Below are 12,946 nucleotides of genomic sequence, written 5' to 3'. Positions count from 1 at the left end.
AGTCGGATCCTATAGCAGCCCTGACGCGTTTCTCGACCGGCACAATCTGGTCGTTTCCTCAGAGGGTTATAATTATAACAGTTATATACATTATAACCCTCTGAGGAAACGACCAGATTGTGCCGGTCGAGAAACGCGTCAGGGCTGCTATAGGATCCGACTACCTTCTATCCAACAACTTCCACCTTTTACGGACTTCACCGGTTCCAGCTATACTCCACTGTCGTGTAAAAATCTGCCCGATTTCAGCCTCCTGCACTGGTCCATTTTGAATCACGGGGACCGTGGCGGCTAGCTCACCTCAACTGTCGGGTCGGGATCTGCCCGAATAAAGCCACCCGCATTGGTCCCTCCTGCAAACAAGGGGACCGTGGCTGACAGCTTGTCTTTTTGGATCAACGGCACTTCGACCTGCCGCGGCACTGCCAGGTGATCCGTTGGAGCAGTGAGCAGTCACGAGCTGGACACGATCTAAGTAAGGAGAGAACAGTGGACATAGTCGCTGGAACAAGCGGACACCTGAGCACTCGGGAGTGCTATATTCACAGTAAGGAAGCAATAAGCGTTAAATCCCTGTATGAGGATATACTTAACCAAACGGAACGGGTGCTTCGTCCATTGGAGGTAACTCACAGATATTTAATCTGTAATCAACAGTGCACTGACTTTGTATATACGTGATTTTCACTTTGAACAAATCAATACAAGTATGAGACTGTTATACGTATAACATCCAGATCTTCAGCATCTAAAACACCAGCTGCTTAAAATTTCTAGAATACTTCATATTGTCAATATACTAGCATATCAGTGCACTTTAATGTGTGGAATATATGGAGTTGTAGTACGGAATTAGTTCTTAATCATAATCATTTTTATATTATCTTATTTTGTGATCACTGTTTTAATAAATTGTGAACTTTTGTTAAGTCTGCCTGCGCTCTCTTGTTTAGTTTTTTTGGTTCCAATTGTCTAGGGATTGCTAATACCCTATTCCTTTGGGAGCAGCGGGCAGCGTTTCAACATAGGCTCAGGGAGGCGCCTTTTTCCCGTTTTAGTTTGTTTCAAAGATAGAGGGGAGCAGCACGAAAGAAGTCTTCGGAGGCAGAAGTTGCGGTTACGAGAGAGAGAGAGAGAGAGAGAGAGAGAGAGAGAGAGAGAGAGAGAGAGAGAGAGAGAGAGAGAGAGAGAGAGAGAGAGAGAGAGAGAGAGAGAGAGAGAGAGAGAGAGAGAGAGAGAGAGAGAGAGAGAGTGTGTGTGTGTGTGTGTGTGTGTGTGTGAGAGAGTGTGTTTGGGGGAGAAGAGCTGCAGATCTCAGATGCAGATCTAAGATAAGGAATGTATCTTGTGATGAAGTCTTTATGTAGGAGGGAGGTAGGTACCGGTTACGACAAGCAGCTTCAATGGAATTCTATGTTAGGAGGACTTTTGGACTTGTGCAGATGTGAGGGCAAGAGAATTACCAGAGCATTTAGGGTGGATTTGAGTGAAGGGATGGCCGGATAACAGGATGTTGCAGTAGTCAAGATCGGAGATAATGAGAGTGTGGATGTTAATGTCCAGAATGACGAGAGGCATTCTGGTAATGTTTAGGCGGTAGTGATGAGACTGTATGTGTGGAGTACAGCTGTGAGTGGAGTCATGGGTGGCACCAAGACAGAAAGCATGGGGAGCTCATGATAATGTTACCTATGAGGGAAGCTTGATTTGGGCAGCCACATTGGGAGGAGGGAGGGGGAGAGAGTCAGTTTGGACATATCGAGCTTTATGTAGCCCTAGGATGAAAAAGGAGAAGAGAAGACTGGGGAAGTGGGGTGCATAGAGGTAGCGCCGAAGGCCAAATAGAAGAATACAGGCATTAGCAGTATCTGCTCTTCAGAGGGAAAAAGTCTAATCTCACATACGCTAAATGCACTCCAATTTACTAATATAAGAAGGACCAAGATACTACATAAAAACACTGACAATAAGTACAGCAGGTTTAGCACATTTGTTTTAATGTTCAAATATTAAAGGACATGTAAACTTACCTATATCTAATATCCACAGGTCACCAAGCCGGCATCCACTCATACCACCGTATATCACCAAGCGAGACTTCTTGCTGTCCTTATCTGTGTACACCACAGCAGTGTGAGATTCCCGGGGTGGAGGCAGGATGCCATAAGTTATAGGGATGTCCCACGCTACGACACCAGAGCCAGGACGCAACTCCAATATGTACAAATCATTCAGATACCTTTATTAATAAAACAAAATAAATATTATTATTAATTCATGCTAGGCTGTTTTAGAACCTGCCCTTTTAGTGGCACCCTGCTAAAACAGCCTGCTGCGGCGTGAATAGGTGCCATGCACAGCATCTATTCACATTAAAGTGAGAGATTGGGGGGAATCCTATCACCCTGTAAATGCAGAGCACAGCCCAATTAATGACGTTGCATGGCTGAGACCCCCCCCCCCCACTAGTGACGTAGAAAGGGCCACCCCACCTCATCAATGGTGATGCCACAGGTCCGATCCGCATTTTCGGGTGCATGCACTAAATACTGCCCCTGCCCAGTTCCCAGCAGGAATACTAAATATGAATAGAAATTTACAAGACAAATTACAATAACGGCATAAAAGCAATATAAAAACCCTGGAGATTTGCTTACCTAGGAATGTTGTTCTTTGGGTCCTCGCTATCATTTGCCAAGCCACCGAACAAGTAGCATTTACTTCCCACCAACGAAAAACTGTGTCCAAGACGTGGACAAGGAGGAGGACCATTTTTGGGGGCTTTGGCTTTCAACCTCTTCCACTCCCATCTGCTTGCCTGGACACCGGTGATAATGGAGATTAAAGACCATAAACATAAATCCTAAAAAAAACTTTACTTCTTTTCAAGACGCAGCTGAACTTACTGTTACGACGTTATTCAACAGCCTCTGTTCCACAATAATTACAAGGGCATGACAACGTATCAAAGTGGAAGCATAACCCAACATGTATCATTACAATTTCCAACCATGATAGATTTGCTTTAAACTACAGAACAAAGCGTATGACTGGGGTGATAGAGAAAGAGACAGCGGTATTTTTGGTGAAAAAGCACTGAAGTAATATCCTGTACCTGCAGCTCATACAAGTCGTTGCTGTATTTGCCATACTCCACCATTCCGCCAAAGACTAGTAAGCGAGTACCGTCACAGACAAATCCATACGCAGCACAGCCAGGAGGGATGTCTCCTCTCACGGCAGGGATGAACCACTGGTTTGTAGCTAGAAGACAGGAAACGCATTTCATTTTGTATCCCATAATGGCTTAAAGTTTCCTTTTAAACTGAACCAGCGCAAGAATAGCCAGACAAGCCTTAACATTAGCCCCATGGGAAGTGTCTAGTAAACACGCTTGCCTATCCTTAGCTCCCAGTGAAATGCACATGACAGCATAGAGATTAGTTGCATGTCAACGTGGTCATAACCCCGACATTGACCTTGTCAATACTGACGTGAAGTGTCAACATAATAGAATGTTGACACATGTGGAATACGTCTCCAGCGGGCACGTGAACATCAGTTCCGGCAGAGACCTCAGACGCATATGCATTCTGGCAAGTATAGTCCACCTATCCCTCATCATTCCGAGAACGTCAACACGGTGCCTGTCAACATTTTAATAACAATGTGGTGTTGGCATTTTTATTGTTATGGCTACGTCCCCAGCATGGAGAGGAGAGATGTATCAGCACTGAGGACCACATTAAGCTAGTATGTGGCAACTGAACACTTTGGCAATTGCATTCACTACGCATCTCCCATTCCAGCATTTGGTACCTCCTGCCCAGGGACACTGGCAGCTCTCAGAAGTGCACCAACAGTTCAGGCAGCAGACCAGAGTACAAAAGTGGACAAGCTATTTTAATACACGTATAACTTACATCACCCACTAATGTATTCTAATCGGAGATTGCTTGCCGCACTATAAACGGTCTTGTATTCTGGAACTCCTACAGAGAACAACGAGTGAAACACAGGGGACTCACATGGAGCCCTGCTGGAAACAGCATTACTGAAAACCCATAGTCAGAATTGTAGCGGAACACTTCAGATTTTAGGAGCAGATTTTCATAAAGCCTCAGACAATTCCCATCAAGGGAAAATCCATGCAAGAGTGACAAAGTATTAGAAAGCAAAGAGTTACTAGTGAAAGTATGTATTTTCTGTAAGTGACAAATAATGTAAATTATCAAATTGCATGCAACTATTACACCTCTCTCCTTCAATTCTTTTCATAAAATGATCCCAACTAATAACATAGGGGTCGATTCAATTCGGCAACTTATGAAAAGCGCCGGGAATTAGCTCCCGACGCTATTCAATTCAGCTCCAGTTAAGTCGGCGATGGCCCGTTCTCGCCGACTAAACAGGTTGAATTGTCGGGAGAACGGGCATTCTCCGACTTAGAATCAGCCTCGCGCCGTACGCGAGGCAGCACTTTTGTCGGGTTTCTTCTCTCATCCCCGGGGGATGAGAGAAGAATTCCCGACAATTGCGGGTCGGGAGCCAATTCCCGGCGCTATTCATAAGTTGCCGAATTGAATCGACCCCATAATGCAAAACATACATAAAGGGAAAACACTACTGCCATTTGTGTGACCATCTCTGATCACCAGTTTAAAAAAAAAAAAAGAAAAAAAAAAAAAAACTTTACAAATGCCTCTTGGGAAATACAGAAAGACTCGGGGTCCCCATTTATCAAACATTTGCAGCTACAGTATGTCCCCGAAAAAACAGTTTTCAGGGGTTAGCCGCAAATATTAAGTATCCCTGGAATGTAGAAAAGGAGGGATTGCAGCAGATATCTCCGTTACCTGCTGAGATGCCTCCATTTCCGCCTTCACCTGCAACCCCTCAGTTTTCTATGGCGGGATGTGATGCTGACCGATTTATCAATATTGGAAATGCAAAGCATTCCCTATATTGTTCCCCGCAGCTACCAATGAGGTAGCCCATTGTAGCCTATGGGCTACGGATCGCGGAAAGAGTTCAGCCTGGGTTCCCAGTCCCCTTCCGCTGGAAAAGGCCTCAGTGCATGGTGGTCACATGGGACCGTGCACGTGCAGTACCCTGGCAGCCTGCAGCGTACTTCGCAGGGATGGGCTCCTTTCGGAGCCCCTGTCCCTGCGGGTGCCAGGTGGTACAGACACCCGATAGGAGCGCCCAGATCGCATCCAATATGCAATCCATGATAAATGTGCCCCACAACCTCCCAAAACAAATCCATGTTGGTTTTGCCTTGTGAATGATTGCAGCTTTAAAAACACATACAATATCAGCTGAAATCACAGATCTCTGCAAACTCAGACCCTATTACATTTCCCCCATACACTCCACCCACTTATTCCTCAAATTAATTTATATTGACCAAGCAGGGAGCTTAAGATAAGTGAATCACTAGAATGATAGGTGGGCATCTTTTAAGCTGTACTTCTCATTACCCCACTTAGCAGTGAATCTGCAGTCTGGCAGAGGGGGGAATGGAGTCCTCCCTGGGGCTCTGTGTCATTCCAGACCCCCATGTTTAGAATGTAAGCTCTCACGAGCAGGGCCCTCTTCCCTCATGTGCTTATCCTTTTTCTTACATTAATAATCTTCAAAAATCACCAAATCCAGCAGTCTTCTGCCACCTGATACTTATTCCAGTGTCATCTGCTGATGTAACTATGTTTATTTACCCTGTACTTGTCCTATACTGTCATCAACTGTAAGTCGCTGTTTTCCTATTTTGATTATTTATGTACTCTCTAATTGGGCGCTGCGGAACCCTTGTGGTGCCATATAAATAAAGGATAATAATAATAATCATCTCCTCCCATTTTGAAAATTCACCCCATCCCCTGCTCCACCTCTCCCTCTGCTCTCCCTTCAGCAGCATAGGTGAAAAGGTGATCCAGACAGACAGGTGGGCATCTGTATAGTTAACAGCCATAGTTGAGGTAGATAAGGCTTCGCTTCTGCTTGCTAGTTTTAGGGGGTGATTCAGATCTGATCGCGGCTGTGCGTTTTCACTCAGTGGACGATCAGGTACTAACCGTGCATGCACTGGAATGCGCACGTGCGTCGGACAGCAACAAAGGGCATCGCTGGTCAGCGAAGGGATGGTGCGAAAAATCCAATCGCGCGGGCGTTCGCAAAGTGATTGAAAGGAGGAAGCCGTTTTTCTGGACACACCCGATAAATGGTCAAAGGCGTGGCCAAGCGTTTACAGGGAGGGTGTCGGACATTAGCTCCAGACCTGATCAGCCTGTTGTGATCGCACTGTAGGATAAAGTCCTGGGCTGCGCACAGACTGAAGTGATTTTTGCAGCTCGGCGAACACATAGGAACGCACATTTGCACGGCGAATTTGCGCCCCACCCCCCTATCTGAATGCAGGACAGTAAAGTTAGCAGCCCAGCGATCAGGTCTGAATCACCCCCATAGAATCACTGCAATATAACAGACTATGGGGATAATTCAGACCCGATCGCTGCTGTACGTTTTCACACAGCGGGCGATCAGGTCTGAATTGCGCCGGCACATGCCAGAGATGTGATCGGCATCTCAGCCCAGCGATCGCCTCTACCTGATTGACAGGCAGAGGCGTTTGCTGGGCAGGAGGGGGCAGGCCGGTGGCATTGGCCGCCGTTTTGGGGGCGCGGTCCGGTCAACGCAGGCGCTGCGACCCGGAGAGAGACGGGTAGCTCCCTGCCAGCGCGCAGCTGCGCTGGTAGGGAGCTATGTCTCATGTACAAAAGCATCGCCGCCGTGCAATGCTTTTGTACCTGTGCAGGGAGGGGAGGGGTTACTTTCAGAAAGCGGCCGTGGATGTGCTGAATTAAGCACAACTCCAATCAACTCTGAATTACCCCCTATAACCATTACAGAGAGCAAGTATAAAAGTGTTCACACCATTGAAATGTAAGCCCTTTGTACCAGTCATTAACAGATGACAGAAGAGCTTTAATGCTTAGGTCCCTTTGGACCATACTGTTCAGTATGATGTAGGAAGCAAATAGATTGTTCCAAATGACTGAACGTTCCACTGCTTAAGCTATTACCCTTATTGTATACTTTTATATTATATAGGACATAGTGGGGGCGATTCAATTGTGGTGCGTGCCCACTGCTGGCCCTCTAAATGAATGGGTGTGTATCAGAGCTTTTCAATTGTTGCTCCGATCAGACACCCATTAGCTGTGGCATAAACATTTTTTTCTTGCAGGCTCCAGAGGTGTGAGGAAAAAAAACCCTCACTTTTAAATGTGCATAATAGACCAAACCGCTTATCTTGCAAAGAAAACCTTTGCAGTGTCCAATGGCTGCTAGATATATACTCTAGCAGGGTATTCAACATTAACCTGTCTCCATCTCTGCGAGACCTTGGTCAATACCCAGCACCCCACAGCTGTATCATCTGTCCAGTGTCCGCAGTCTGAACTGAGCATTATTAATATTTATTTACATAATGCCAGCATATACAGGAACATGTTCCTTATTTTACTGCTCCTAATAACTAAGCCTCAGGGAGAGAGAGAAAAACAAAACACATACCACCTACTCAAAGGAATAGGACCAAAAGATGCTGAGAGCAAAAACAAAGCTAAAATTGTGTCCCAGCTGTCAGATTGCTCTTGTAGTGCCTGCTCTTATCCCATTTACCATGCCTTCATGCAATATCCAACTGTGTACTCTATAGCTTTTTTAGATCTAAATAACAAAAACAAAAAAAAAACTTCAGCCTGGCTACAAAACAGAACTGTGGGGGCTCCTTGCCAGGGAACATCCTGATTTGGGAGGACTAACTCCCCTCCCCCTCCAGATCAGCAACTGACACTCGGGAGAAGGGCGGTGTTTACTTCCAACCCAAACACTGACCTGAGATCAGGGGATCCAGCATCAGCACTTGGGTTACTGCGCAGTCAACTCTGAGAAGTGTGTTCCAGCACTGATCCGAGTGTGTGTATATATTACAAAATATTACACACATACATACTGTACAGTACATCCTCCGCACTCAACTAATTACACTCCAAGCTGCAATTCATTTACACTGAGGAACATGTTACTACCATAAAGGGGAGACCGTGACGTGGTTGGACAACTGCACAAGGTATTGCAATATTTTGGAACCAACATTCTCTGACATTAAATCAATTACATTTTGGAGCGTAAAGCTGGGAAACCTCTAAAGGAGGAAATCTACGAACACCTGGGTATTTAACCATTATACGTCTACACACTTTCCGTAAGCATATTTGGGGTAGGCCAGTTTCATCTTCCAGCTGTTTAAAGTTTTAAAAATAAATCAGCAAGACTGTATGGTGGTTGAGTTTACTGCATAATAACTACAAGTTACAACTTCACATCTGTAGACATAACGTTTTGCAAATTAAGAGGTTTAAATGACCATCATACTTTACAAGGCGTATTTCCTAATTCAAATCTGGCACATGACCGTCATCACCAGGACTGTCTAGCTATCTGCCTGCTAAGGACAGAACCTGTAAAATCAGCCAATTCTAGAATAGACCATTAACAGACAAGTGAATACTCCTACATAAGTGTGTCCTTTGTGCTGCGTATCACTGCCCTCACACACTGACAAGTGAAAATGTAAGACACACTGAAATGTCACCTCCTACATCAGTGCAATACAGAAGACAGGGGACAGTAGATCCTGCTACAGGGAGGGGGGAGAGAAAGGAGCTTCTGATGCTGCTTTTTGAAACTTGAAAATTGGCGCCAGGATTCTCAGCTGGTTAGGTGCGACCAACAGCATGAAGGGGACGGCTTATGCTGATTCATCACCCAGTGCTGGGACTATGTGACACCTTATACAGGCAAAATCAACTGACAGCTTGCTGTGTGCAGACACACTCTCGCCACCACCTACTGCTCTACCGATTAGATGGATTTACCATGGTGACAAGCAATCAGCAGCATTGAGGAAACGGGCTCAGTGATCATTTTCACTATTCAAAGCTTATACACTGCATTATAACCAGGACATAATACACAAACGCACAATAAGATGATACAACACAGCTACTACACAGAGGTGAGCTGAATACATGAAAACAAGGGCAGGAGTCACTATATATTACCAAGTAGCTCACTATTGCTATGTAGAGCACTATATATTAAGTACAGATGGTAAGATTAAATTGTTTATCGCACCCAACCTCCTGTCAAAAGTGACGGGAGATTGGGGGATAATATTCACATTTTTTTCCCCTTTGCGCTAACAGCGTGCAGACAGCCCGGGTTTAGTCGCATAAAATGGCCAAAGTGCGTGGCGCAACCGGAAAAGTGCAATTTCAGCGCTTAAACAGGTGACTTTTCGTCCATTTCAGCTCGCCTCCTCTAGAGGGGTGCGAGCTGAAATGCCAGCGCCGGCAGCTGTTCGCCAAGCTACAATAGAATAGCTCCGTTGGGCGCCCGACAGTGACAGCCGCCGGCGATAACTGTATGTCGCCCAGAGCGCTGACTTGCAAGCGGGGACCCTCTTTGTAATGACCCAGTCTTGTTTTATTACCGTTACAATTGTACAATGCAGCGGAATATGCTGGCACAGTACAGGTAGCTGTCAATAAACAAATGCATTTGGAAATGGGAAAGAATAAAGTACATAAAAGCAAAAAGGTGCTCTATGAAACATGTACACTTACACAAAACTTGCAAATAGTAACATTTTCTTCACTTTGCAACAACAGGACATGGAGGAAACGCCTATGTCACTAATAATAATAATAATACTGCATGCAGGAGCGAGACAGCCGCCCCCTCCTCCCGGGGAACCCGCCATTTTCCTGGCGCACAGTGCTCCAGTCCCATCAGTGCTCTCCCGCAATCCCTGTGCCCAATAAAAGCGACGGCAGCAGCAAAATAGAACACCCCCCCCCCCCCCCCCGCCCCACTATCAGCACCACGTATAGGGGGCAGTAGCGGCTCCCGGTCGGGCACTGCAGCTGCGCAGGCGCCGGCCCCCACCACGGTACTCACCGGTGTTGTAGACGTGCAGCTCGTCCACGATGCCCTCGTTTCCGCCCCCGAACACCACGATCAGCTCTTTGATGGCTACGGCCCGGTGTCCGTGACGAGGCCTAGGCACTGGGCCCGACCAGCCCACCACTCGCTTCCAGCGGGGCTGCAGGACAGTGGTTCCCGTCACCGCGGGAGGGGCGGCCATGGCGGGGGTGACAGCTCCTTCACGCTCACCGGCTTAGATGCGGGAAGAAAGGAGGGGGTTGGGGGTGAGAAATCGCCGTCCGGGCGGCCGGGACCGGCTCGGGGCCAGGGGTGAGAGTGCTGTGGCCGGCCTCAGGCACGACGTGTGAAATGGGGTGGGTAATACGGGAGCCCCGGGGCCGCGGCCTAGTCGGTTGCCGGCTCTCACTGTGGCGCTGAGGAGTCCATGGGAGCCGCCATTTTAAGACGGCGGCCGGGGAGAAGACAAGCTGGTTCCCGCGCCTGCTGCTGCCCCCTCGGCTCCTCCGGGTCTCCGGCTGTGAGAGGCGGCTGCTGTCTCCCTCCTCCTCCGCTGGCAGCCCGCTCCCGACTCGGCCGAGCCGCTTCTCCTCTCTAAAGCCACCCGGGAGCGGCGAAGCTGAGGGAGTCCATGGGAGCCGCCATCTTGTGCCGTCCAAACAAACCAATAAAGAGCTGGTAGGAAAACCAAAGATGGCGACGGGCGGAGCGACAACACGGCGAGAGGGCGCCTCCTCCGGGCCGCTGGCGGCGGCGTCAGCACGGTCAGGGATCAGACCCGGCACCGGCAGAGCACTGCTCCGCTGTGTACGAAGGCTGAGGGCCGAGACTCCGCCCCCACCGCCACCTCGGGGACCCTGGAACGCGGGGGAATCTGAGGGAAAACCGGGGAAAGGAGCGCAAACAAATGGCTGCCCGTGCCAAAGCAGCTCACAAAATGACGGCCACCGCGATGATCGGTGTGCGAGCGTGGGACGGGGCACCGGAGCCTCTTTTCACGCCTCCCTGGGAGCCGCCATCTTGTCAGCGACCGCCTCTCGTCTTCCTCCTCCTCCGGAGACAATAAGATGGAGGCGGGGACTCGGCTGCCCAGCGGCCGCGGGAGGGAGGGGGATAGAGGCCGCCGGCAGCAGCACCAGTGTCCCTCACTAGGCTCACTGAGCAGCCCTTCTGCTGCCTGGAGTGGGGCGGGCACAGCGGCGGTAGCCATGGCAAAATGGCGGCTAGAGTGGATATGGTGTCACTCTCATGCCTGGGAGTGCCGCCTGCTGCAGTGCAAGTGATGTGTGCAAAATCACCAGACTCACAGACATACTTACACATGGATAGATACAGTATTGTTATTTTTATTTAGGGCTGGGTAATGTGAGTGCAGAACATAGAGCCTCATAGCCATATGCACTGCTGGTGTGCAGGAGAATACAATCAATCCGTAAGAAGAGACGTGTTACCCCCCCACCAGAGCACATACAGCCCCTTCCAGAGATGTTGTGGAACTACAACTACCAGCAGAGACTAACAGGGTGTGCTGGGACCCGTAGTTCCCCAACAGCTGCCAATGACACAATCCGTGATATAACAGTGAATGTAGCCACAGTAATAGCAAATGAAATGAAGAATATTACAGGCACTGTATAGCATATGGTGATGGGACAGGATAGAGCTGGGTGTGAGGCGGCGACGGGTAATGTGAGAGACAGCAGGTTCTTTATTATCATTATCAGTGGGTGTGAGGGAGTGCGTGCCTCATACCTCACATGTATGTACTGGCCACATGTATGAAGTACTGGTCACATCACATATTTACTGTCCACATGTATCGATCATTATCATGTATGTAGTGGTCACATCACACGTATGCACTGGCCACATCATGTATGTCCAGGTCACATCACGTGTATGTACTGGCCACATGTATCAAGTACTGGTCACATCATGTATGTACTGGTCACATCACATATATGTACTGGCCACATGTATCGATCATTATCATGGATGCACTGGCCACATCACATGTATGTCCATGTCACATCACATATATGTACAGGTCACATCACATGTATGTACTGGCCGCAGCAAAGACAGGCAGAGCATGGGGGGCAGAGCTTATGGTCAGGGCAGGATGAGGCTGGTTGGCGTGTGTGGTTGGCAGGGAGACGCGGCTGAGGAAGCGCTCCTGTCTCTGGAAGCCGCCATGTTTTCACGCAGCCTCCACGTCTGGAACACAAACACAAGATGTGGGAGGAGGAGACCGGGCTGCCGGATACAGGGGGGCTGGTGGCGGCTCCCGGGCTCAGTGAGTGGCACAGCCGGGCATTATTATGTCTCCCCGCAGCGCTCATACACACGCCTGCGGTTATTGTACACTATCACAGACACACTGCCAGAACTTTGCACTTTACTGCACGTCAGTGTCTGCACAAGGCGCCATCTTGTTGACCACTCCCCCCTCCGCTGAGAGCGAGGAAGAGGCACTGGCAGGCAGCAGACACAGTAATGGCGGCGGACGGCTTCTTCCTGCGTGCCCGGATGTGGGTGGGGAGGAGTACAAAAGGAAAACAAACGTGAACCGCGGCGTTCGCGTGCGTTTCTCTTTTGTACACAATGCGGACAAAGCTCTGCGGGCCTCAGTGACACGCTCACCGCACACACAGACTGGCGGCAGCGTTTTTCTCTTCCCAGGGACTGTCATGGCGATGGCGGCGCCTCCTCCTCCTCCTATGCGGGCGCGGCGGCCATCTTGCGCTCCGTACCTAGCAACGGTTGCCAGGGCCTGGTGGCACGAGGTAGAGGACGTCGCCATTTTGGAATGTGGCCGCCCCACCCCCGTCTCTCTGTCCACTTCGGGCGGTAAACATGGCGGCGGCTCATTAGCATACAGACAACATGGAATTTGTAGCAGGCTGTAATAGGGCGTTGTTGTTGTTCTTTA

General features: G+C 48.8%; 1 protein-coding gene across 6 annotated transcripts in view; it reads right to left on the bottom strand.

The window, feature by feature from the left end:
- Positions 1 to 12,721, bottom strand: part of HCFC1 (host cell factor C1) — a 94,508-nt gene extending 81,787 nt beyond the window's left edge. For 3 of the 6 annotated variants that reach the window (XM_063936393.1, XM_063936392.1, XM_063936395.1), the window contains exons 1-4: positions 10,030 to 11,183; positions 3,116 to 3,264; positions 2,658 to 2,818; positions 2,031 to 2,239 (exon numbers count right to left, since the gene is read on the bottom strand). In XM_063936393.1, coding sequence (XP_063792463.1) covers positions 2,031 to 2,239; positions 2,658 to 2,818; positions 3,116 to 3,264; positions 10,030 to 10,216 — 706 coding nt within the window. In that variant the 5' untranslated portion in view covers positions 10,217 to 11,183. Of the gene's footprint in view, positions 1 to 2,030; positions 2,240 to 2,657; positions 2,819 to 3,115; positions 3,265 to 10,029; positions 11,184 to 12,657 lie in introns of those variants that run through there. The other 3 variants (XM_063936390.1, XM_063936391.1, XM_063936394.1) reach the window with 2 other exon arrangements.
- Between the last annotated feature and the right edge of the window lie 225 nt (positions 12,722 to 12,946).

Source organism: Pseudophryne corroboree, chromosome 8, assembly GCF_028390025.1.
Source record: "Pseudophryne corroboree isolate aPseCor3 chromosome 8, aPseCor3.hap2, whole genome shotgun sequence".
In the NCBI taxonomy this organism is placed as follows: domain Eukaryota; kingdom Metazoa; phylum Chordata; class Amphibia; order Anura; family Myobatrachidae; genus Pseudophryne; species Pseudophryne corroboree.
This window is presented reverse-complemented; position numbering and strand designations above follow the sequence as displayed.